Below are 21760 nucleotides of genomic sequence, written 5' to 3'. Positions count from 1 at the left end.
TAACTAGAAAGGTTTCTGGTCTTAGCGGTATTTGCGTTTGTGACCCATGCAATTGGCACGAACTTCAGTGTCAAAGGGAAGGCTGACAAAAATGAGGTTTTCGCGTAGTTTGTGTTTCTTCTTCTACAGTCTATGGAAGATGTTTTGGGTTCTTTTGTAAAGCCTAAATCAGTGAGTCCGGCGGTTCCTCACGAGAGCCGCAGCTCGATGTTTCACTTCCAGTCCACCTCTAGAACAGCCCACGCGAGTCTACACGGGAACTTTGTTCAACAAGAGGTAACTTTCCTTCAATTCGCTATCTCATTTCCTGTGCCACCAAAAAGGCATTATCGCTATGCAGTGGCTATTCGATAGCTTTGCGAGCGTGCGGATGTATTTTTGTGTATAATGTCGAAGCGATACGTGTAAGAGTAATTTCCATGCGACCGGTTGAATCCCACGCAGCAACCGTGTATTCTCGAACAGCACCGTCTAGCCAACCCACGTTCACAGACGCAAGCAGCACCCGCACTGGCGATCCCCCAGCTACATCAGTGAGCCACTGATACTATCCAAATTGGGAGAATTATCGCGGAATTGACCGCTTCTGGCATCGTCTAGCGTAGCTTGCTCTGTAGAAAGTGCGTTGGGTGTTTGATCGAGATATGGTGTGCGCATATATCCGGCCTGCTACACGGCAATATGAATAGTCAGGCACACTGTGTCTGGCTTATAGCATGCAGTTTCCATTGCAGGCTCATTCATCACCATCAGTGTACTACCGAGCATATTTTACGGTCTCGTCTCTCGCGGTAGAATTCTGCTGTAAACAGGAGCCATTTCATTTATCACCAATCCCAATGTAGTCAATAAAGCGGTACACTACAGCCTTCAACATGGAATCTCGACTGTGCCGTACTGAGGAAGAAGGTTAGCACGATTGATTGTTGATTGACTATAGCTGAAGCCCCTCTAGGGCAACACCACATATTCGAGACGCCAGCCATCTCGCGGGGTCCCCGCATAGTTCGCTTGACCCTGGGTGACTGAGTTTCTTGGCCGAACCGGAAAACCCATCAGACTGATAGTGTCCTAAGCCGTGCGCTACCACGGTGACGATACGCATAGATACCTTGAAAGAAGTTTCGGGTCCTTCGGAGAGAGCAGAAAGAAATGGAGAGAAAAAGTTATGATGCTGTTAGAAAGCTGAACAGCTCGATGCCGATGCTGGTGGCTACCAGGTAGCCTACAGTGCCCCAAACGACCGCTGGCATGATCAGATCTGGACGCCGTAGCATTGTACCTGCCGAATTTAACAGCACACGAAGTGCATTTTTGAAGCAGCTACCATGTCATCACAGGCTATTTTTGTTGTGCAAACCAGATAATGGGTCCATAGCTGCGTTTCGATTCCTAGACAGGTTCGCCTCTGGGAATCAACGTCTCATTTTCGCAGATGCAATATATACACGGCTGTATGCCAGTACATGGTCCAGAATGCAGTGCAGAGGCGCTGTAGTCTCTGAGGTTCCGACCTAGCTGTCCTAACCCCCTTATAATAGAACGTGGCACGCAAAGACCAATGGAACAGACCTTGTATTCATTCGCCTTTAGAGGGCGTGGCGCCAGCAATGCGCGGCTTGTCTTGAGCGGTACCGTACCTGCAAGAGTTGCGGCGGTACCAGGGCCGCCGATATTTGCTTCACTGGCGACCAAACAATCGTCCAACGGAATTGCATACGAAGGGTTCTTCTGTCGCGCGAGAGTGTTGAAGAGGTGGCAGAGAATTAAATGGGCAAATAGGTGCCCGACAAGGCTGGCAAGGGTGAAACCAAATATTGCCGGTCCAATTGTGGCGACGTCGGATAGGCGTGCACCAGCCCCAATTGCCGCGAAGAAAAGCTGAAAAGAAACGGAAAAATGAATCATGCCTGCCTGCCTGACGCCAGTACTGCAGCAGCGCACCCCAGCACGGGCTGAGCTAAGCTGCCGTCTGGCCCTTACGCCTGTCCTGTTCAGCAGGCGGCAACTCCATCAAACATTGGCAGTCGGTCGAGAATGGGCGATCGGTGTTACCCATGCCGCTGCAACCAGACTTCCTTCCATACGAGTGCCAGAATGGACGATAGAACATGCGGCGCGAGCTGGAGCCCTGACAGACAAAAGTGCAGCAAGTCTTCCGTCGGGCTCTGAGTTCGCCGAACCCACCACTGCAGACTCCAACTGCTGACGCTTCACGCTTCGATTTCCACACAGCCTCTCTTTGCGTGCCTGGATGCTCACGCGGGAGCCTCATCAAGGCGTTGTGATAGTACTCGTAAGGTGGTAATCTTCTACGAACGTGAAAACGGGTAGCAACCCCCCCCTTGCTACACGAAAAAAGGCCCCGAAGACGACAGTAAACTATACGTCACTGTCCATCCCGGATTCATGACATGGGCATTCGTTCCTAAGACCTACCGCTTGCGCGGCGTTTGCCACGGCGCCGAATGATCGCGCAGCCTCTTCTATGAGCTCAAAGAGGTTGCGACGCTCTGCGTCTTGCTCACAGAAGTCTCGCCAGACCGCCGCCATCTTCACGTTTTGTTTTTTTTCCCGCCGTAGGCTAGATTCTACAATGCGTGCGCATGCAAAGGCCACCAGAGAAACTGCCAAGGTGTCTGCGCCTTGCAAGGGCACACAAGTAATTCTGTAAAGCGAGAGCTCGAGTCCGTAGGCCAGCCATTTGACGAGTGTCGCATACGCTGCGCAGAATGCAATACTGGCAATGCGGAGCGCTGGAGACGGTTGAGCTTCCGCGATCGCGAAAGGGGGAGCGGACGCATCCACAGGCAGGTCTTTGTTGGATGCACTTCGAGTGTGTGTGGGTCGCGCATCCAGTCGGCGAGGACCGCGGTCGGGAAAGATATGTTGTAGGAAAGCGACGTGTCTCGCTAATACCGAGAGAACAGCGGTGTATATGCCGGACAAAAAGAGATCTGCCGCGCTGAGGCCGCCTATAGAAAACGCCCACATCACAGCCGACCATCGCATTCCGCATGGAGCTCTATTCTTTGCACCCGTGGAGTTCCAGCGGCAACAGTCGTTCAGGGGCTGCAGGAGGCGCATCAGCATAGAAAGTTCCAAATGAGGAAGAGTAGCCGGAGCAACGCGTTGTGACCGACTGTCGCGTCGGTGTCGCCTCACAGGCTTGAGAGCCACAGCTGCTGAGTCCGCAAGTGTATGACTGCAAGTAGCTGGAGCACTGTTCGTCTCCACGCGAGATGTTGTTCTTGCCCAGAGGACTAACTGAAGCAGAGCGTCCTACTAGATGACGAAAGTGGAGAGACTGACCTAAAATATGGCCAGGCACCCCGAGCGCCTTGGCGACCGCGTAGAAGTTGATGCTTCCCCCAATGTAGGTAGCGGCAGTGCAGGCGGCGCACATCGCCGCAACGTGGCGAGTCAAGTGAAATGCCCCGAGACACCAGGAGTATGAGGAGATCAGAATTAAGACGATGTGGTATGTGGCTGCGACGCTCAGAAGCGTCGCGGCGGCTCCAAGCGTGAAGGCGACGCCGACAGTCTGGAAACAGCGTGCTCCATCTGTGTTCGTGGAAGCACTCTCGCGGCTCAGCTCGCTGGGAGACAGGGGAGGGGACTGCGAGACAGAGTGTGAAGGAGACGACGCAGAGATCGAAGAAAGGGACAAGGATGAGAAGTCCCCCACTAGGAGCTGGTTGCTGCCTGTATCTGATGACGTGGAACTGCAGGGAGCATCCGCGCCTTTACACGCAGGTGTTGTCTCACTGGAATGGTGAGGACACTTTTGGCTCGATGCCCAACTGGAGGAGGCATCCTCGTAGGGAGTTGATGATGCGGCGACAGCTGGGCCCGGTGTATCCAAGACGACGCTCGTGATGAGAAGAACAAGAATAACTGGTACAAGGACGCTCCATGCGGCGTCATAGACTGGGGAGTGTGCTGGAAGGAGCTCAGGGAACGCGTTGCTGACAGCGGCCGCAGTTAGGAAGCTTATTAGGGAACTCGACAGGGCAGCCCCGAAACGGGTCTGTCGGCTGAGAACCTCTGCGAAGCAAGCTACACCAGTAAGGATACACGCGACCTGAAGGCTCGACGTCTCTGGAGGAAGCCCCGGAGGAGGAGGATCGCCGTTCAACCGAAGGAAATAGCAAGACACATCGTCTCCGTCTCGCCCGGCTGGTGGGGCTGGCCCTGAGGAGACAGGAGACACCAGCGAATCCCGCAGCCGGTCCATCGGGAAACTAGCATGTCGACGAAGCGTCCGCGCAGGATTGACGTATGCGAGAACTTCAAGGTGTATTCTGTACACCGGCAAACGAAAAAGTGAATGAGAGAAAGGAGTGGGTGAGACGAAGGAGAAGAGGGTACCACGAATGGTATTTGTTCGGCTCCTTCGTTTCTTGCATGCGTGTCTTGTTGCGTTCCGCGTTCGGGGGGCCAGCGCCGGAATCAATCACACTGCCTCCCGAAACACTATCGAAAATAATTTTTCGTACAAGCTCAATAATGTTGTTTCTGGAATGTCCCGCTTCCCCCCAAGAGAGGAGCATACCCCGTGTTGGAATATGAACTGAAGGAAGGCGCCACGTCGGCAATGAAAACACACTTCAAGCGCTACTTCAGCGTTGAAAACAAACTTCAAGCGCTACTTCAGCGTTGAAAACAAACTTCAAGGGAACCGGGAAGAAATTCCTTCCGTTTTCCTGGAAAAAACGGAGGCATTACCTGCAAGAGAAGGACGAAGCAGTGAACGAGACGGGTTTGCAGTCGTAGCCACTTCAGGTTCTGCTCGGAAATCAACGACAATCGATTTCCGATATCTAGGTTGTCTTTTTGTGATTGTTAGCTAACTTTAGACTCCGGTTGATTGTAGCCCGTTTAGGTGATCCTCATCCAGGGTCACAGTTTTGGAATATGTGGCAGGCTGCTTAATCACAGCCACATCTGCAAGGTCCCAAGAAGGTCTTGTATGTTATTTGAGACCCAGTCAAATGGTCGTGATATCTAAAGAAACGCTATCCTGTCGAGCCTTCTGCGCATCCGTGCCAGTGATATACTATGAGTGTTCAAGCAGGCCACCAGTTCTACGAGAACTCTCCACCCCCGTCGAGTACCTGTCGTTTGCCAGCAGATATATGTACTGAGAATATATAGCTGCTCTATGTATCTGGAAGGACGCGCACTGATTGTTCAGACTCCACTCGCCTTCCCACGCCGCGCCGTCCACTACTCAGGCCAACAGTCGCTTACGCTGCTGCTTGAATTAGGTGGTTTTCCTTACAGACGAGATCAAAGAGTCAGGATTTCAGTTGTGGCATTCAGAGCCGCCCTGTTCGCCAGAGCATCGACGTAACACGCAATGATATAACCTGAGCAGCAGATCCTGCTTCTCTATCGGAAATAGATTGTATGGGAGAGTCACAGAAATTTTGTCTCCGCCGATGCCGTATAACCTGTTTCTGACTGTGAAGGCTTCTGCGCACACTGGAGGTTATGACAGAAGCAGTTTATGGTTGCAGCTCGTTTTGGCGTGAGCTGGTGTAGTTGTATATCACTTCCATTGCCATCCTGCTGAATGAACACTCTATACGCACTTGACACGCACTCTTTTCTTTTCTCTGTTGGCTTGCGCAAAGAAAATGCTTCATGAGTAGTGCTAGCCTGCTGCATATTAGGTCCATGTGAGGACCCCATTATGCCGTTCTACAGGTTTTCTGTCATCGTTCGCTCTCCAATGAGGTAGTGCTACATTCGACATGAACAACAGTGGCATGTAACTTTCCGTCTGTGTTTGAATGAGCTTAATACGCAAGAGAAGAGTGTAGGGGTGGGTGGCGGGGTTGGCCCCTGATTCCCGCGTGAATCAGCATACCGGTTTTGCGACAAATCCAGTCCTCATAGTGGCGCTGCGGTCATCTCATCCGTTCCTGTCTACGCCTAAGACAGGCCGACAGCCTGCCAGACGAACTGAACAGTTGCTAATAGCAAGCGACTAGCACAGCGACGCAGGAATCGGATTCTACAACGGCTTCGCTGGAGTGCCTTGGGCTGACGGATCCCCCACTCGCGACAGCACCTAACAGAACTGGAGGGCGGCGCTTGTTCATCCCAGTGAGTCTACTCCAATCCAGGCTATCTTCATCACTACAAGATCAACCTCTCGTTGGGCGTGCTGCAGCATGAGCAGGCTACTTGCCGGATACCGCCGCCTTGCGCCCGGCGGCAGCATCACACTGCACGCACGCTTCTGCAGTGTGACTGTGCCGCCCAAAGTGTCCCGTCTCACATACTGTACGTGCATCTATTGCCCTCGTGTGTTCACAGCCAACGCCATCTTACCAAATGAAACGACAGCTTCATCGGTTCCACTGGCTCTCGCCGCGCCGCCCACATTCGTGCGAGGGCAGCAACTAGTAACCCTCGGCAGACGGCCAGCCACGACGCTGAGATGCGAGGTACTCTGTACGTTCTAGCTGAACATCCGCTACTTGGTAGAATGTGCTGAGGAGATAGTAAGCACAACTGTCCGCAGAAAGCAACTTAGCCAGGGGCGTTGCCAAGCAATGGCTCAAGCCTACACACCATCCGGTCGCGCAAGAAAGACAGAACTGCCTGTGCGCCGGTAACGTGCACGGCAAATGTTTACGCGAGAAAACAGCATTCCAGACGCACAGCGCACTTCCTTTAGTGTCCTGTCCTTGAAAATGGTGTGTGTCCACAGGTGGTGTTTGCTTCTCAGGCTTTTTAAGACGCTTCAGCATTTTTTTGTGCGTAAGCCACATGAGCATGCAGTGGGAAGACTGGTCGCTGGCGAAGGCACTGGGACTCGCCTACCCCCAAATCAGAAGCGACAAAACCACGCTCGCGCCTCCTGCAGCATCGTCGTGAACGCATCTGGTTGACCCAACGGGAAAAAGCGATAGGAAGGCGTGAGGATATGGACCTAATGAATGTAATTCCCTTCGTCTTCTGCTCTGAGAAAGGGGTGTCGTACTTCTCTTTTAACAGGTCTCCCGAGGTCTGGCGCGCGCATGCAACCCTTGCAGTTTGTCAGAACCCACCACCTTCAATCTCTTTGTCATCTTTCACCTTCTTCCTTTTCCTTCTCTTTTCGGCTTCGTTTCACGAGTTTCGTGCTAGCGTTTGCTGGTTCTCTGCCGGAGATCAACGGGATTTCTTCCGCCCGGTGAGCGCGCGTCGGCTACTACCTCCGTGGTCATGAGGTCCCATGCCGTAACGTGGATCGTTAGCGTTTCCTACGTTGAGTGACCTTTCTGATGTTTCCCGCTCTGCGCAGTCTCAAAGCTTTGGGAAACGAAGCTAGTACTTGTCTGTCCGTATCAAGAGAAGTCAACACCCGTGCTCCCCGGTTTAAAGACAAGAAGGCCTTTCTCAACCAACCCTCTCCGGTTCTGTTTTCAGCACTAAATCCTTTCGCGTTTTTGCATGCCTTATAGGCCTTTCTTTAGACTCGCGTCGGCTATGTGCCGAAGTCTAGATGTCTCCGACGTTCATTTCTCATCTCAGTTGTCTGGCGCTCTGTATCGTTTGGATGCGAGCCTCGTTGGGAGATAGCATTGCTGAGCCAGGGGTCTTGTACGCCATTCGCTTGGGGGCTGCGCGAGCTGTACGAGTGAGCGAATCCTATTTTTAGTAATTCGTTGGTGGAATTAAGTAGCGCTGAAGTCGACCCTGGGCCTGAAGAGAGGGCGGGAAATTCTTGATTCATCCGCTACGATGCTGACAGCAGGCGGGGGGGGGTTCGCTCCTTTGGCGGCGGGGCGGATATTGCCCAGGTGTACGAAAGGAATCAAGATGCGACGCTTTACATCGGCAACCTCGATTCACAGGTTGATGACGACCTGCTCTGGGAGCTTTTTGTCCAGTGTGGACCCGTCCGGACCGTCTCAGTTCCGCGGGATAAACTGACAGGAAACCATCAAGGTAGGAGCAGACGAAAGCGTCTAACTCACAGAGGCAATCTGCCAGCGGTCCTTCTGGTCGGGATGTCGCAAAAGGCATCCAGGGAGACAAGAACTCACGTTTTCCCCCTTTTTTTCACGGCGATCCCGGCCTCCTGGATTGTAGTGGGCCCCCCAACGGAAATGTCGGCGGCATCCTTGTTGGCCTAATTTCTGAACTCCAGCCTCATGTGATGCAATCACATTCTGCGGCATCTTGCATAGGGAACTTTATGATGCACCAAACATTAGAGAATTCGTAGGCAAGGACGTTTCGAAAACTGTAGCTAGGTTGAAGGCTACAATGATACTCCCCTCCAGGCGCATTGTACGAGTCCTCAGTCATCTCGTCGGTGAGAGGGAACTTGGCGGATGTCTCTCCTGCTTAACTGACTCAATGTCTTCCGTATTTATGGTATTTGGTTTCTGTACTTCTCAAAGCGCGATCTGCTGCAAGGGCCCAGTCGATGCGCGCGCTCCACAGGTCCGCGCATATACACAGCCTATTCAATTGCAAACGCGCTCGGCTCTGTGCTGTGCGTCTACAGGCTATGGCTTCGTGGAGTTTACGAACGAGGTTGACGCTGAGTATGCGCTGAAGTTGATGAACATGGTCAAGTTGTATGGCAAGCCTCTGCGCCTAAACAAAGCAGCGCAGGATCGAAGAAATTTCGATGTAAGTCCACGGCATGGGCGACCATACATGCGTCGGGAGCGTGCCTATTGAGCACGCAGCTGCTATGCATGTCCATCGAGATAGGCCATTAAAGCAGATAGCGTCCTCGCTTCCCAGGGCCTGGGTATTCGTCGCCTCCATGTGCGGTCGAGAGTCGTCGCGGGGCGAATCATTATACGGAGACATCTCTTTCCCGTTTCAGGAGAAGAAGAGACGAAGTGACGCATTCTCTGGTTGCGTTAGCATGTCTCGAAGTGGGGACTGAAACTGCGTTTCTTTGAGGGACTAGAAGGATGCGTCATGCTGCGATGAGCCTCGCGGGCATTCCCGGGGCCTGCTGCAGATTTCGAGCGCCCTGTCGTGCGGTTTTGTGTTTTAGATCGGTGCGAACATTTTCTTGGGCAATCTCGATCCTGATGTGGATGAGAAGACGATTTACGACACTTTCTCATCGTTCGGAAACATCACGTCGACTAAGGTAACGAGCCAAACCAAGCGGACTGACGAGCCGCCCTATTTCCGTTGCCCTCGCTTTGGCTGTATCACCGCAGAGTGCGTTCTGCGCCTTTCCCTCTCTTCTCTGACCCCCGATACCCAGCTTGAAAGACTTGCGGAAAGCTATGGTTTACGAGGTGAAAATGAGTACCTGAGAAGACGGCTGGGGTGGGGGGGGTGGGGTGGGGAGAAGGGGGGGGATCCCCGAGGCGAGGGCTGGTAGACTGGTAGCCACGACGGGGCTCCTGTTCCATGAATGGGCGGAGTCGCGGCAAGTTGTCGAATCCGTTTGAGGCGTGAAAGACGAAGCGCACACCTGTGTTGCCCCCTGGCGGTCCAGTTGCTACTGAGAGGAGGCGGCCTTCAGCGGCCCTGAGCCGCGGACGCGCGTGGTGGTGTGGCGTCGCCGTTCGTGAGATGCCTGGCATGTTTGCTTCTTCTGCTTCTTTTTTTTCAGATTATGCGAGATCCTGAGACCGGCATCTCGCGCGGCTTTGGCTTCGTCTCCTTCGACACCTTCGAAGCCTCGGACGCAGCCCTGGCAGCCATGAACGGCCAGTTCATCTGCAATCGCCCCATTCATGTCTCTTATGCCTATAAGAAGGATACGAGGGGTAAGGCCCAACTAACTGACTCTCTTGGCTTGCTTCTCTTTCCACGCAGCGCGAGCTTCGCAGGCCACCAACATGCATCCATACGAAACTTCTGCGCATGAATTGCATGCGTATCGCGTTCTTTTCCTCTGTGTGTGTGGGGGGGAGGGGTAGGTGGAGGGGGTGGGGTGGGGAGGGCCGCTTTGTAATACTTTAGTATTCGATGTGCGCTCGACTGGCTCGCAAAAGTATGCACCATCCTGCGCAGGAGTGCCCCTTCCTTGCCGACTATTCGGTTAGTTTTTTCGCGCGGCTGTTTTCCCTCGGTGTCCTTTCAGGCGAGCGCCACGGCTCGGCAGCCGAGCGTCTTCTGGCCGCCAGCCGGCCCCAGATCACGAACCCGAATGCGCCTGCCACGGGCGCCATCAAGCCTGTGCCGAGTCCTCTGATGCAGGGCGGCCCGCAGGGCCAAGGCTCAGGTACGCTCCGCCGGTATACGCCTTTTACGGAACATGTGTGTATGGTCTGACTGTGTATGTATGTTATGCGAATGAACATATATGTGCCTTGGTTGTCCGTTCAACTCCATCGCAACACATGAACCGCCTGCCCTGCATGTCGTTACACACTCCCGTCGTGTGGTTCGTGTTTCAAAGAGCTGGACGGCATTTCGTGCGCGGCGATGTACTCCGGACCGCAGGCTCCGCGCGTCTACCGGTGGCGCAGGCCTGCAAAGGCTGTACCATATCACGTCTGCGACCGCTTGCTTGCTGCTGGAGAGAAAAAACGCATGCATAAGGCTGACGGCAATCCAGGTTTTCCTGGTGTGATCAACACTGCGAATGTTTTAGCGATTCAGGCAGCCCTCTCACGTCCTCTGGATCGGGTGCCATGCCACGTTTTCAAAGCCCTGAGCGTTGGGGCGACGCTAACCCTAACAACCGCACGCCTTTCTGTGTGTGTCACTGTGGATGATTCTATAATATAAGCGGAAAGCTCGTCGCTTTCCGCTTACATCTGAGCAGCGGACGGCAGGAGAGCAGAAGCTGCATCTCGGAGTTGTTTCTCGCCGCGCCTTCTGCGACCAAAGTAGTTGTTTGTTTTCGGTTTTCCACTCGTTCAGGCCTCATGGGTGGTGCAGGTCTGCCCGGTATCCCTCCACCTCCTATGCTCGGCGGTCTTCCCCCTCGGGGACCCCCTGGAGGCCCTGGCGGGTTCCAGACGCCCTCCTTTGGCTCCAACCAGGGGGGGACAGGCCCAGGAGTCCAGGGGGGTGCTGGGGCTGGCGGCGCCGCAGGAGGTGTCTCAGGAGCTGGAGGGAGAGTGGGCGACTTGCCGCCCCTTCCGCTCCCGCCCAACATGGCTGGCGGCTTGCCGAACCTGCCCATGGGTCTTCCTCCTCCGCCTCTGCTCTTCATGCCCAGACCCGGTAAGGCAACAAGCGAGAGGGAGCGGGATCTCGCCGTCATGCAGCGCGTTAAGCACCCCATGGAAATGGGCACCCTGTCTTTTAGACGTTGTCCCTCTCCCAGGCGCATTCTTTGATTGCCTTTATAGCGCTTGGCTCCCTACGATTGTGTCCGCGAAAAGCGAAGACGCTTTCAGAATATCACGCGGCGGATGCGGAACAGTTGGAACGCAAACCTGTGTGGCAGGATTGGATTAGGTGTGAATCGTGTTTTCCTATGTAGTACACAGTGAAGCTGTGCGCGATCCCTGGCGGTGAGGCGTCCGCCGGTCTGTGCGCTATGTAACTTTCCTCGCCACTGTTCTTTACGATGTTTTCTAAGGTCGTGGAGGGTACGGAGTGCGGCGTTGACTTGGCGAGGAGCGTTGTAGTTGTGCTCTGCTCTCCATGGGTGATTTCGAGTCACGTAGGCGTTTTCTCAACTTTGTGTGCCTTTTCACAGGAATGCCACCTTTCCCGCCACTCCCGAACATGACCCACGTGGGAAATGGCTCGTCCCCCCAGGGGCCGCCGGGCCCTGGAGGCTCTTCGGCGTCTCCTGGGCAAGTGCCGCCTGCCCGCACGCAGGGCCCCCCAGCGGTCTCGCCACTGCGACCCGCACCGGGCGGGCCCATGGGCCCCCCCGGGCCCGCGTCGCCGTCGGGGTCGGATCTGTTTTCCGGGGCTCCGGGCGCTGGAGCAGGCCCATGTGGCCCAGGGGGCCCCAGACCCTCACCGGGCGCTGGACTCGCTCCTCCGGGAGGCGTCGCCTCCTCCATGCGGTCAGATCTTCTCCCGCCTCCCCCGCCACTTATCCTGTCTCCAGGAGCTCCTGGGGCGGGACCTCAGCGTCCAGGGGGCCTCCCCGGCGGCCGCGCCCCCGGCTTCAGCCCCATGCCGAATATGCGACCTCCGATGGGACCTCCTCATGGCGGGCCCCTCATGGGTGCACCTCCGGGGACCACGCCGCCCAACATGGGTCCGCCGCCCATGGGCGGTCTCATGGGCCGTGGGCCCATGCCTCCGGGTGGGCCTGGGATGATGCCTGGGGGAGCGCAGCAGCCGCATCGCCCACCGATGAGAGGATAGCAGGTGCGAGAAAAAAGGCCACTCAAGTGGCGTGCGGGACGAGAAGCGAGCAACGCGACGAGCAAGGAGGAAAGGAGTGCACAACCGCGACGAGATCCCTCACTGCGACGAAGAAAGGAAAGGCCAAGAAGCACAGAAGCGACGAACGGGCGATACATCGAAGACGCAGACTACTCGGAAATGGCGTGGCTTGTGGAAGGACATGCGAGGAAGCCAGAATATGCTCCGAAACAAAGGAGCCGGCAAGAGATAAGCAACGAAGAAGAGGACGGGAACGACTCGGCTCCAAAATCGTTCCTGTCCTCTTCTTCGGCTCCAGAATCGCTGATCGCTTATGGTGGCTGTCTAGGCTTTCTTGGCTCTCCGTCTGGGGACGTGCGAAGAGTGTGTAGCTGGCCTCGCCGTTGTCTGTGCTGAACGCCTGTTAGTCACGCAGCCCCGTCTTCCGGCCCGTCGCCTACACCAGCGAGAGAGACACCCCCCCTCGAGAGGAGAAGAGGAGGAGCACTACTCCTAGGAGACATGTAGAAACAACGCGTTGGTAAACGCCCGTGGAACCGCGAATCGTCGACCGTTCCAAACGTCAATTTTGCGTGAGAATATGCGTAAATCTGTCTGAGTGTGTGTATATACCTTTTTGTGTGCATACACACAGCTTTCCACTCGTCTAAATGTATACAGCGGGAGAGAGATCGAGGGTAATAACATGGAGTACGCGGTGGACTGATTCAAGGTTGAAAAGCTTGTGTTTTTTTCCGCCGGATTTCGTGTTGGTTCGAGCATGCGTGTGCGTGCTTTCGCCAGTGAGCCAATTGCCTTTTGCAGCAGTTTCCGAACTAACCCAATCCGGACTGGAGCAATAGTTCCATACACGCGAACATCCACACGTGTTTTCCCTGCAGATTTCACCCCTTTCACGTTAGAGAACGATTTCTTTCAGTCGATCGTGGCAGTCGTGACAAGAGATTCAGAGACTTCTGACGAAAGCGCCCCTCTGTAGCGCCAGACACGCGACATCCTTCCTTCCGTCGAGAACCGTTCCTTGCAGAACTATGCATCACCGATGTTCATTCGGCGCAGCTTCTGCTGCCACCTAGGCATCTGAAACACAGCCGCAGGGAAATGGAATCGTTTGCTTCTAACTCGCAAGAGTTCGTAGAACCTCGCCGCATAGCAGGCATGCATGTCCCAGCCAGTAAAGCCGCGCATTCGACTACGGAGAGTACACCTCGAACGTGAAAATTGTAGCCAAGTGCAGAAACGACTCCTTCTCTAAGCGTCTCCGCTGAGGAAACATTTCGTACACACCAGTCACGTCTTACGGTACGCTTGCGCAAGCGAGGTGAAGTACTTTTCGGGTGTCAGAGAACCTCATCGAACCCGAATAAAACGTATACCTCGGTCCGGACGCGGTGGCATGCACTGCAACTTACGCTGTGGCTTCGTTAGTGAAGCAAATAATTCCTGTTTGTTAAATTTTTTCCGGTACAGTGTATTGTGCGTTCGATTTTCAATAAGCGGTAGTTCGTTTCCTGCAGAGGCGGCCGCCTATACCTCCAGCCAGGCCAGGGAACTGCACACGCCAGGTAAGACCCCGCACGGTCGACTTAGAACCAGGTCGAAAGTATATAAGACAAAATGGGTGTGGCAGCAAATTTAGTCGCCGACGTCTATAGACATACTACTGTCTATCTATGTATCTAGGCCCACGACTCCCGACTGGCGCGATGCAAACCCAAATGGTGACACGTTCAGAATTCGTTGACCGAATCGATATCCATATCAGAAGTCTCCGGTGACCTGCAACCGCCTGCTTCCACATCCAGATCCCAAGTTATGCGAAATGTGTGCTCGCCGACGCAGCTGCACTCGACCCATAGAGAAGAGAGTCGCCGCCTTCTAACCATCGGGTCGTCAAATCTTGCGAGAGAGACGAGAGACCCAATTGAGTCGAACTCGACATCGACAAGACGCTCTGTCCACTCTAGCGTATGCCACCGCAAGCGAGACAGCAGACACGCACCAGGGCTCCCACCTCTTGGACACGCGATTCATATATATATATATATATGTATTCACACATGTTTCACACTAACACCTACAGAAACTGCGTGCGAAACCAAGAATGCGGCACCCGCTCCCCCCCGTGGCAGCCCATCTGCGAGATGTAGGCTGGCGCTGTTTACACCATCCTCCAGCGAACCCCGCCGCTGGCTGCCCGAACGACTTCAACGGGCGGGGCAGGATGAGCCCGGTGGCAAGCTGGCTAGACGCCGACGCGAAGCTCGAGAAGCGCAGCAACAATGGGCGAACAAGCACTGGAGACAAGTTTGAAAAAACAAAATCCTGTTTACTGGGTGCTGCAGAGAATGAAATCGCCGGCACACCACCCTCACGCACCAAATGGAAGCACGGGTACAGAGGAGCGGCAGAAAGGAAAGACAGGAACTCGTGCATCTTCGCTTTCAGAGGTCGCGCAGGATCATCAAGGGTTCTGACATGGCTAGCAAGTGAGCCTCGAGAATGTCCTCTGCGGCCTCGCGCTTCCGCAGCTGGAGAACTTCTTCGGGAGAGAGAGACTGAGCTCTGCAGGAACAGACAGGGACACACACTCGAAGAGTCATTAACTCGCAGAAAAAAGCTGTTCGTAAGTCGAAATACGCGCATGACTGCGCCCTCTCCGTCCGCGCACACGCGAACGCAAGGGGTCACCGCGGACTACAAGGCGCCCGCACCAAATATGTCTCAGTACCACGGAGTCTGCATGTTTGCTGGTACGCCAGCTAGCATGCATGTGGACAACGAAGTCTCTATGCGGAAGACATATCACCGCCGTGAAAATCCAAGAACCTCTCCGCGCCTCACCGGGTTTGAAGCTGAAGCAGACGCGCAGCTTCCACCTGCTTTCGCTCCAGAAGATTCAAGGCAATATGGTAGAAATTCTGCAGGACTTGCAGGGCCGATGTGTCGTTGCTGGCCGTCACGACGAGTGCATGCTTGTTACTGAGAGGCGTCGCGCTGGCGCTCAAGCGATCCTGCGGAGACGCGGGAACGACGAGACAACGAGAACACGCAACTCCACATTCAGGAGAACCGGAGGGGAGGCCCCTCAGTCACACGCACGCGACCCAGCAATCGGCTGTATGATGGGATGCCTCCCACGCTCGCACCTTGCTGAGATTCACGCGTGTGTTACGGTCCACTGCATAGAATAGTCTGAGACGTGCAGATGCAAATACACAGTGCACAGCCAAACCATATATATATATATATATATATATATATATAGTTCCACAGTCGACTTTGTCATTAGGGGGAAGGTGAAAACGACACGGGCGGCGAGCACGCTATTCTCGAAGACAAGGTCGCGCCGACGCCGAGATCCGCGAGACTTGCCAGCACCTGCCTGGGTCGATATCGCGGGTCTTTACACGGTAGCCGTTACCTGTCAATCGAACTCCCGTGAATACAAGGCACTCGTGCACTACACAGTCGCAAGTTTTGAAAAAGTATTTACAAAAACGCGTTTAGGGACACAGCGGACTCTCGGAGGCCGAAAACGCGCTTACGCTCTCATGAAAGCGAGCGAAACCTTCTCTTGCAAGGAGGTAAAAGATCCTGCGCGCGCCTTGGGGAGGCAACAGGGCCATGTCCGCCACCTGAAAGAGAAAGAGTGGAATTAGAATATCGGGAGTCACGTCCTCTGCAGAAGGCCTACGCATAGCCGCGTCGCATTCAGTGCTGCCGGCGCACACTTACAATATTCGTATATATATATATATATATATATATGGCCTCAAACACGGTTTTCTTCAGTCAACGCAGCGCGCACTACCAGTGCGGCTAACTAGGAAACTACGGCATGCCGTGCGTACGCGAGCGCCTGTTCTGCTTGTCTGAACTGACACTACCACTCCTAGAGAATCAAGAAGAGACCGTTCACGAGAAGACCGAGATACAGAACAACAAATACCATCCGCTTGCAGCTATATATATCATCTCACCGTCTGATCGTCCCAGTAGGGCGAAGATCGCTCCACCATGAAGGGGTGCTTGCAGGCCATGAGGCTCCAAACTCGCCCGGCCTTCTCGCCGCACCGAGCGACGACTGCGCTGCAGGAAGGAGCAGAGAATCAAACGCAAGCTGTGTATCGGTTTAGGAAGCACGCAGACAGCCTGCCACATGCGCAGTGCGATGAGACATGGTCTCGTTCAGCTACTTGTCACCTCCGCCTGAGCGCCTCTCAGCCCTCTTTCTCACTGCAGGGCGTCCCCGGCTCACTCGAAGATCAGCCTCCGCCGGAGGACGGCGCGCAGCTCGTCCCAGTTGAGTTTATACATCGATTGGCCGTCTGCAGGGGGACATCGCAATCACGCGAGGCAACGAGAATCGGGGACACCCTGGCTCCCGCGACAACGAAGGCCTCATAGACAAGGAGGGAGAAGCAGAAACGGACCGGAAAGCTATCAACGACATGACTGTGACCACTCAAAGAACGGAGGGGACGCGGAGAGAACGTTGCATGCACCGCGACGTTCTGTCCTGTTCGAGGCACGATGCAGCACGGTTCATTCTGTCAGCCTGCCTCTCGCTCTTTTCGCTCGTGCGCCAGAAACCCCGACCAGGACACTTCACAGTAAGATTCAGGCGATAGGCAGAGGCTGGCGTGGGGGGCTCCGGAGGAAGATAGCGTGCAACGAATGGGCTGCATACCGTGAACAGCAGCTTGGAAAAAACGGTCTGGGTGCTTGGCAAGCGCCTCCAGGAGCCGAATCAGCTGCGCCCGTTGCATCGCCTGCTTGTTGACGCCGATCTTCTCCAAGTTGGCCTGCACGGCCTGTTCTACGGCGTCGAACTTGATCCACTCTGATCTCGAACGCCGCACAGACAACGACGCACATGTGCAACGCCCAAGGCACCGACACACCAGAATGCGCGTCGACTGCCCTCGCGAGCCGCAGTGCGGCCGCTACCACACAGGCAGCGAAGCGAAACGGAGGCGCGTGGCGCGGGCGGTGAGTGGCAATGGAAATTCGCGTTCTCCCAGCGCGGCGGACGCGATCGTCCTCCACCCGACTTCAGGGACGAGACGCTTCTGCTCTCCACAAAAGGAACACGAGAAAAGGAATGCCAAGGCAGACAAGCTCCCTGCCTTGAAGCAGATTAGACCTGGCGAGCCTACACTTACTGCAGACTAGACTGAGTCGCGCTTTGCCCTGCTGCGTCGCTTCTTGCTCCGCCTGGAGCGCTTGGCTCTGCTGTCTCCTTCCCGCGCCCTGTTGACCGTGGAGAAGCTCCACGCCCCCGTCGAGTAGGGCGCGGACAGTCGCCCTCGCGAGGCGGTTTTCTCCGACTCGCGCCAGAATGAAACTCTCCACAACCTGCGTCCGCGCACACCGCACAGCGAGCATCCCACGCTGCATCGCAGGAAGCGCCTTCACCTGGAAAGAGTTCTTGACGCCTGACTTAGTCGCACCCCTCGTCCGCAGGCACCACGAGACACCAGAAGGGACAGTTTGGTCGTTGTTCAGAAGCTAGTTGCGCACTGATTCACGTCCTCCCGCGCACCGCTGTGTTGAACGCTTCCATGGGGCATGCGCGCTGAAAGGAACGCAGTTACTCTCCCTTCAGTTGTTTTCTCACCTGCTTGCACAGCTCCAGAGTGAGAAGCTGAGTGTTGACCCGGAAGGGGACTCGCTGCTCCTCCAGCCTCTCCAGCAGCTGCGTCTCCACCTGCTTCTGCTGCTTCGCGTGAAGCCGCTGCTGCGCCTGAAGAGAGCTGCCGCCTCCAATGCGCCGCGTCCCTCCCGCTCGCGCCCCAAACGGAAACAAGGAGTCGGCCTCGCCTGGCGCCGGCGATTCCTCGTCGTCGAGGGAGACGCCAAGCGGCGCTGCAGCCGACGGCGGCTGACCTTGAGCTGGGGAGTAGGCACGAGGCAAGCAGAGAAGATGGAGGCAGATCGCGTATGTCGGTGCGGGTATAATAGGACAAACAAGAAGAAAAAACAGGAAACAGACACCGAGCACGAAGCAAAACAGTCTGGAAAAGTAAGTGGTGGTGATAGAGTGGCGGCGGGCAGCCAGATTTTACCTCTCCCGTGCCTGACTAGAAAGGGGACAGGCAGCAACTCCGCTGCGCCACCAGAGGAAGCAAGAGCTTCAGCCTTCGTCACTTCAGTCAGAGGAGAACACTGTCGCAACCTGCCAAGCAGCTCCCGCAGAGCTTCGCGACCGCGCGTGATGCGTTTCTTGCTGCCTGTCCCTACCCGCAAGGAGGTTGAGAAGATACGCCGGCACTCCGAGGGCACTCGCTTGCTCCCCCATTCCGTCTTCGTCTCCGTTTCCAGCCATCAGGCCAGTCTGCATGAGAAGCAACGACCGCACTGCATGTGCATTTCAAACGGCTTCCTCAGCATCAGAATCCCCCGATGCAAACAGAACCAAGGACAGCCAGCGTATCCCTCGACGCGCCCTGGGGGCGGCAGGCCTCCTTCTGTCTTTCCCTTTCAGCTGCGGAAATGCTTCGATCCCCTCGCATCGAGCGGAAGACATCAATCCGCCGCTGGTCGGCGCGTCTCCCACCCGCTGCCCGTCCCTGTCTGCTTACAGAGCCGCGGTCTCCGCGCTCGGTCTTCTGTTGCTTCGCGACGCGTCCCCCCGCAGCCGACTTCGCCCGCTTCCGTCCTGCTGGCGTCTTGCCGCTTCCGGCGCCTACCGACCGCCCGTCTCCCGGCTCGCCTTCGTCGTCTTGTCCCCCACTCGCCGCCTGCAGGGGCGGCTCGGCCTGGATCAGAATCGAGGACGAAATCAGGCGCAGGAAGGCCTGGCGCAGAGACAGGTCCGTCAGGGCTCCAGGCCCTGTCTCCGTCTCGCCGCCGGCGGCCGAACTCCTGGCGCCGCCCTTCGCGCCCTCGCTCGCCCCGCCAGAGGGTTTAGGGTCCCCGCCGGATGCCGCCGAGACGTCAAAGTGCGTGTCTGTAACCACACACACCGCCAGCCCCGCCGGAAGGCTTTCCAGATCAGACAGGCACCACGTCGCGCCTGGCGACGGATAGACCTCGAAAAAACAAAACATAATTCCGAGCAGGAACGAGCGGCGCGCGAAACTCCCAAACTGAAAACGCCTCCAGCCCATTCACGCCGGTCTGACTGAGAAGTGGAATCAGGGACTCGTCACTGGGCTCCGCGTCGGCGGCCGGCTGAGACAGAGTGCCCGCACAGCACGGTGTGGACGCATTCGTGCTCAGTTCAACGAGGAGTGAGCCAGGACATAGCCTCAGCCAGGAGGCGCAGCGCCACGAAACGCGGGGGCAGAAAGCCCGACAAGGAAGATGGGGCGAATGCACCAAACGGCCTTGCGCCGCGCGCGGGCCTCCCGCAGTGTGTGGATGCGTTTTTTTGCTAACATATATCGCGTAGGGTTCGTGAAGGTGCGGCACACGCGAATGGAGAGACGGGGAGCGAGGCGAAGAGCCTACTAGGCTTGAAAAACGTTTAGGTTATCGTGAGCCCTCGCGGCACATGAGCTAAGCCCTCAACACTGGGGGACTGCTAGACTTACAGGGATCCTCTAGGGCGCTGCGCACGGCCTCTTGGATGCACTGTCGCCCGGCGCGCATCACTTGGAGGAGGATAACTCTGCACTCGAACCCGCAGGTCTTCTGGACATGGATCGCGAAGTGCGGGTAGCGCAGCCTGACAAGCACCTCGTCGAGCATGAGGGAATACCGAATCAGTCCATGCGGCTGCTGCTGCTGCGGCGCGTCTGGGCGAGCGCCGCCTTTCTCCGAGTACGATCCGCTGCCCGCCTTCGCTGAGCTTTTCTCTCCGTTCTTTGAGCCGTCCTGCGCGCCTGAGGCGGTCGCCCCGTTGGGGACGGCGGAGTCTGTCCCCGCGCCGTTCCGCTTTTCCTCCCCGGCCGCGTCCGGCTCCAGGCCCTCGTCGGGCTCCAGGCCCTCGTCGGGCGCGAAGAGACAAGGCGAATCGGAGCCGTTCTCGCCACTTTGCCGCGGCTTTGCAGTCGACCTGGCGGCGCCCTTTCCAGGCTCCTCAGGGCCTTTGCCCCCGCTGGGAGCCGTCTGCGACTTCTGCGGCCCCGCGCCAGACGTGGAGCCCGCAGAGAAACTGGAGTGTCTCTGGCTAGATTTCGCGCCGCCACCTGCGTCTGCGGAAGCCCCAGCAGCCTGCGGCGAGGCCCTGTGGGCGCCAACTGCATGCGTCTCGATGGGCGTCACCGTGAGCAGGTTGTGTTGAAGCAGCACGAGGAGGGCGTTGCGAACAAGTGGATAGGCATCTTGGTTCCCTGAGTGGCTCGCTCTGCGCCCGTGGACCGCGGCGCTGGACGGGAAGAGAGACCCCGAGTTGCGCGAAGACGAGGAGAGAGACTGGTGCGAGTCTGTGCAGGACCAAGAGGCGACAAACAAATCCCGCAGCTCGAGGACTGTCAGCGAGCCGTGCAAGAGCAGCAGCCGCGCGCATTTGGCCACGACGGGCCCGAAGGCATCCTCCAGAAGAAGGCACGCAAATTGAACTTCGTAGCGAAACATTGAGGCGAACGAGGAACGACAACCAGATACAGACTAGACAACAAGAGAAAGCTCCGCAGGAGCTGAGAGAAACGCGAAAAAACCGCGAAAAAGCCTCAGAGAAGCGCCTAGAGAACGAGAGCAGACCGGGGAAGCGCGGAGGTCCTCGCCAGGAGTCGGACGAGCCTCTGTCGCTGGCGTGTCCCCCTCGTCTTCCTCATCTTCTCCTCACGAACTCCCCGCCACGGACACGCAGAGACAGGGTGCTCTGGGGGCTTCAAACAGCCTCGGATTTATCACGGACCGGAGCCGAACCGAGAGAGCAGCAGCGACAAACAACCCGGTGAAGGAGCAAACGACATGCCCTGCCGGGAGCAAGAGGGGAGACAGGGGCAATATCCGCTAACACCAAGGGAGTAGCAGAGACTCAACGAACAAATGCGCAAAAAAAACCCGCGGACAAACTGGCAGAGAAAGGTGTCCCAGCGCCCACAGAAGACGAAAGCGGAGACATACAGTCGAAAAATGAATGCAGCAGGCTGAAGTCTCTGCTGGCGGACAACGAAGGTAGGCTGGAACGAAAACAAACACAGCGAAAAGACGATACGATGTCGAGAGCCAGAGAGCAGGTCAGTTGCCCGCTACACCGAGTGCAGAAGAGACGATACTCACGCGCAGAGGTACGAGGAGCTGAGCGGACGGAATGACACGGCAAGACGCCGCCAAGGGAGAGAGACAGGAGTGAGCCTAGAGAAAACCCTCGAACGTGAAATGACGGCGAAGTCGCAGAGACAGACCGCGGGAGACTGGACGGTGGAGCGGGCGAGGAAGAATAAAGGGGAAAAGGACGGTGCAGCACTGGCGGGGGCTGCACGTAGCAGTTACGGGGGCAAACGGCAGGAAGAAAACAGATCCTGAAGCCTTAGAATCTGAGGCACATCGGTAATACGTGATATACACAGATTCAAAG

The 21760-nt window shown here is 56.2% G+C and overlaps 3 protein-coding genes across 3 annotated transcripts; 1 reads left to right on the top strand and 2 right to left on the bottom strand.

The window, feature by feature from the left end:
- Positions 1-1166: 1166 nt before the first annotated feature.
- BESB_062080 (uncharacterized protein) lies at positions 1167-4237 on the bottom strand (the record flags this gene model as incomplete). Its single annotated transcript, XM_029364622.1, has 4 exons — positions 1167-1282; positions 1641-1881; positions 2440-2975; positions 3313-4237. The coding sequence occupies 4 exons, from the start codon at positions 4235-4237 to the stop codon at positions 1167-1169; spliced, it is 1818 nt and encodes a 605-aa protein (XP_029219330.1).
- Positions 4238-6182: 1945 nt separating this feature from the next.
- On the top strand, positions 6183-12264 carry BESB_062070 (RNA recognition motif-containing protein; the record flags this gene model as incomplete). The annotated part of the gene is made up of 9 exons (XM_029364621.1): positions 6183-6294; positions 6743-6887; positions 7754-7947; positions 8513-8640; positions 9020-9118; positions 9593-9749; positions 10067-10207; positions 10852-11157; positions 11639-12264. 9 exons carry the CDS (start codon positions 6183-6185, stop codon positions 12262-12264), a joined length of 1908 nt encoding a protein of 635 aa, XP_029219329.1.
- Positions 12265-14729: 2465 nt separating this feature from the next.
- Positions 14730-20811, bottom strand: BESB_062060 (DNA-directed RNA polymerase III POLR3C; the record flags this gene model as incomplete). Its single annotated transcript, XM_029364620.1, has 11 exons — positions 14730-14850; positions 15130-15299; positions 15834-15923; positions 16269-16377; positions 16547-16616; positions 16979-17131; positions 17454-17646; positions 17909-18183; positions 18532-18625; positions 18873-19240; positions 19827-20811. The coding sequence occupies 11 exons, from the start codon at positions 20809-20811 to the stop codon at positions 14730-14732; spliced, it is 2628 nt and encodes an 875-aa protein (XP_029219328.1).
- Positions 20812-21760: the final 949 nt, after the last annotated feature.

The sequence above is a fragment of the Besnoitia besnoiti genome, chromosome V (assembly GCF_002563875.1).
Source record: "Besnoitia besnoiti strain Bb-Ger1 chromosome V, whole genome shotgun sequence".
Lineage (NCBI taxonomy): Eukaryota > Apicomplexa > Conoidasida > Eucoccidiorida > Sarcocystidae > Besnoitia > Besnoitia besnoiti.
This window is presented reverse-complemented; position numbering and strand designations above follow the sequence as displayed.